Raw genomic sequence first — 3,102 nt, 5'->3', positions numbered from 1 at the left:
GGCATGGGTTTTTTAATTAGCTGAAGTGCACAGGAATGTGGTTGTGCTTGTGTGGCCTAAAATAAATGGTTCACATGCTCATTTACATAAGATATCGTCAAAAATCGCCATATAGTCGATTACTAAGTTAGCAATAACTTGAAAATAGCATCTTCAAAGACTGTTGAATTGCCTTCATAAATCTCTCACTCTGAGTACGCCAACTCCTGCTTTTCAATTAGTTTAACAATATGTTTGATTTCATATGATGTTGCCTGACAGTTAACAAAAAAAAATAGGTAAATTATTTTTAAGTTCATTCTATAGCATAAAAATAAATAAATAAATAAATCTGGGAATAAGGCACATACATGCCTGTAGCCCAGGACCCCCACATTGAAAAATACGGCCCTGACAAAAAGAGTGCAATAGTTGCAAGTTTCTATACATCTGGATCAAACATTGAGATGGTATACAAATTATGTCACGCTAAATTTCGACTTTTTGACTTTTTCCTAGGGAAATTCCCAGGATTTTGGGAACACCACAGAAGAAATTCAAACATGGAATCCAGAAAATTTCCCCCCAGACATCAAAGGTTGGTTAACTTCACAGTTTGGAACTATGCCGAGTAGTATCGATCATAACGAACCGTTGGTTTTGGGTCGTCGGAGCACGTGCGAACTCTCCCGTGCAAGCACTCATCATTTGAAGCTGTGCATGGCTCTGAAGCCAGACCCTCTGCCCCTAAAATCGAATCAAAAGTGTCCAAAATAGGACTGGTTTCCTAACATGATAAAACATTGGATTGGAAAAAAGGTCGCAGTTATTGCAAATATACATTTTATTTACTTTTATTTTCAAGGTTTATGTAATGGAGAACATTATTTCTTGTCTTATTTCGGTGGCCGACGCATCAAGTTCACCATCGTATGGAGGATTTTGATCATCATTCGTTTGCTCTACCTGAATGTTTTCGTCAGGTACATTAAACCTTTTTCTTAGGTTGTGCAAAGCACAACACACATTTATAATTCTTGCTGCTTTTTCAGGTTTATAATGCAACTGACGACCTGTTAAAATACATCTAAAAACATTCTTCATTACACCAATGGTCCTTTCGACTATCATCCTTGTCTTTGAATGAATTTCATTGAATTTGGTTTCCCTCGAGGAGCCCGGAAGATTTGTAGACGTGCGGAATGGTGTAATCAGATATGGCTTTAAAGGGTAACCAGCATCACCTGAAAACGAAAGTAAGATAAGTTTTGGATATACATCATGATCAACTGTAAGATCTCACCTAAAAGCCATGTATTGGTCTCCCCATTTTGATACCGTTGATTCAATGTAGCGTCTAATTGATTATTATTCCAAATGAATGAATCGTGATTGGCACCTGGGCTGTTAGAATCAACGTAACGAATCATTTGCTGGTGATCACAGACCTAACACAGATTAATATAACCGTTAAACTATGTTGGAAGTATTTTCAATGGTAATTAATACTTACGAGCATAACGTTCAAACTATGAAATCCTTTCCTGTTGTAATAAAGATGTTGGATGTCACTAACGGGCTTGAAAATCCTGACATGCGTACCATCAACACATCCTATCACACCTGGAAATCCAGTTTTTTCATAAAACCCACGTTTTATCTCATCTTTCTCAGCCTCTGATGTGGGAAATTGTATCGCCAATGGACAAATATTGGCCTCGAATACGTCAATAACAGCTGACAATGCTTTCGATAATGTTGGTTGGGCCATTCCTGCAAACAAATCGTTGCCAACACCCTTTTGGTAACTTCCTTCCGCAAAAAATCTCAATGCTGCTGACAGTCTCAGCATCGGTGACACGGATGAGGACTTCACAGATCCTCCTAGCTTGTCTCCCACGGTATCCAACAAGTATCCAAAGAGTTCTTTAGACACTCTAAAGTATGAAATGAATCTACAATTTTAAAAACATCTTCAAATTTGATATGGAAAACTAGACTTCATAACAAAAAAAAACTTACGAATCATTCGGCAGCTCCAAAGGATTACTCATATCCCTCAATTTCCGTCGCTCCACACGAACAGTAGCTGCATCTTGCACTTCTTCAATCTCGTCATCATCAAACCAGAACTCAAAACAGCTCATTTTTCGAAAAAAATAAACAAACAACAAATTAAACGCTTGAAACAATCGAATATTAAAAAAACCGAACCGATTTGACTGCTAATCCAGAGAAACAAGTCAAACAAACTTCACTTTTGAAAAGGACCTATAAATTATATCAGGTTGTGTCTATATAAAACATTTCAAACGCTATGATAATTCTATATTATTAAAAATAGACATTATATTTGATTTATGTAACATATTTGAATTGTAATTAGTTGAAAATATTGAAAATAAACCTATTTTTATTTAGAAATCATATTCAACAATAAATTATTAGGACCTTATCGAAAGATTGTCGAGAGACATGGGTGGTTTGACAGTTCTGCTAATGAATTTCGCGTTTGTTATGATTCATTTCCTCACTCGCTGCGAAAATGAACCTGTCGAGTCACGTGAGTCGACAATCAGAATTGAGTGACAAGGTTCATGCGACAACGAAGTGAGAAATGTCGTTTCGACTCACGCGCCGCGCAGCATAAGCACGTTTATAAAAGCTATTCGGCTCAAAATTTACCTAAACACTTTATGCATATTTGCGAATCTTACTGCCTTGCGAATCTTATCTTAATTTCAGATGATTTGGCGACAAAAACCCTCATGACGAAGAAAGCAAAACGGAAGAAAATACGTAAATTCCCCTACCATTCTGAGATTGGCAAATCGTTAGCCAACCAGTGTGTACTTGTCAAACGCCGATAGTTAAAAATGTGTTTTTTGAATAAAACAAATTTATGAGAAGTATCCTTCTTAACCATTGTGGCAAGTAAACAATTCACTAAAAAACCTTCTCAGTAACTTAAACTTGAATGCAACTTTTGCTTGCTCTTCCTCATCCACCCAGGCCGCCCACTTTCTTGATTAGGTTCGTTAGCGTTGGTTGTTTTGGCGTTGGTGGAACACAACGGACGGACAGCAGGAACCAACCAAACTTTGTCCAGCTCCAGTCACCCAC

General features: G+C 37.3%; 1 protein-coding gene across 1 annotated transcript; it reads right to left on the bottom strand.

Moving 5' to 3' along the window:
• Positions 1–846: 846 nt before the first annotated feature.
• Positions 847–2,568, bottom strand: LOC110674324 (putative nuclease HARBI1). The gene is made up of 4 exons (XM_021838614.1): positions 2,002–2,568; positions 1,493–1,934; positions 1,283–1,427; positions 847–1,223 (listed from the first exon to the last, which is right to left on the bottom strand). The coding sequence occupies exons 1-4, from the start codon at positions 2,124–2,126 to the stop codon at positions 847–849; spliced, it is 1,089 nt and encodes a 362-aa protein (XP_021694306.1). The 5' UTR covers positions 2,127–2,568.
• Between the last annotated feature and the right edge of the window lie 534 nt (positions 2,569–3,102).

The sequence above is a fragment of the Aedes aegypti genome, chromosome 1 (genome assembly GCF_002204515.2).
Source record: "Aedes aegypti strain LVP_AGWG chromosome 1, AaegL5.0 Primary Assembly, whole genome shotgun sequence".
NCBI lineage: Eukaryota > Metazoa > Arthropoda > Insecta > Diptera > Culicidae > Aedes > Aedes aegypti.
The sequence above is the reverse complement of the archived record's forward strand: the minus strand, read 5'-3'. Positions and strand labels throughout refer to the sequence as shown.

What these genes read in the sequence shown, in the direction of transcription:
- LOC110674324 (XM_021838614.1), bottom strand. Translation starts at nt 2,126, where the DNA reads ATGAGCTGTTTTGAGTTCTGGTTTGATGATGACGAGATTGAAGAAGTG. An exon ending in TTGGAGCTGCCGAATGATTC is followed by an intron (nt 1,935 to 2,001) that starts GTAAGTTTTTTT and finishes TTAAAATTGTAG; the next exon opens with ATTCATTTCATACTTTAGAG. An exon ending in GACCAATACATGGCTTTTAG is followed by an intron (nt 1,224 to 1,282) that starts GTGAGATCTTAC and finishes TTTCGTTTTCAG; the next exon opens with GTGATGCTGGTTACCCTTTA.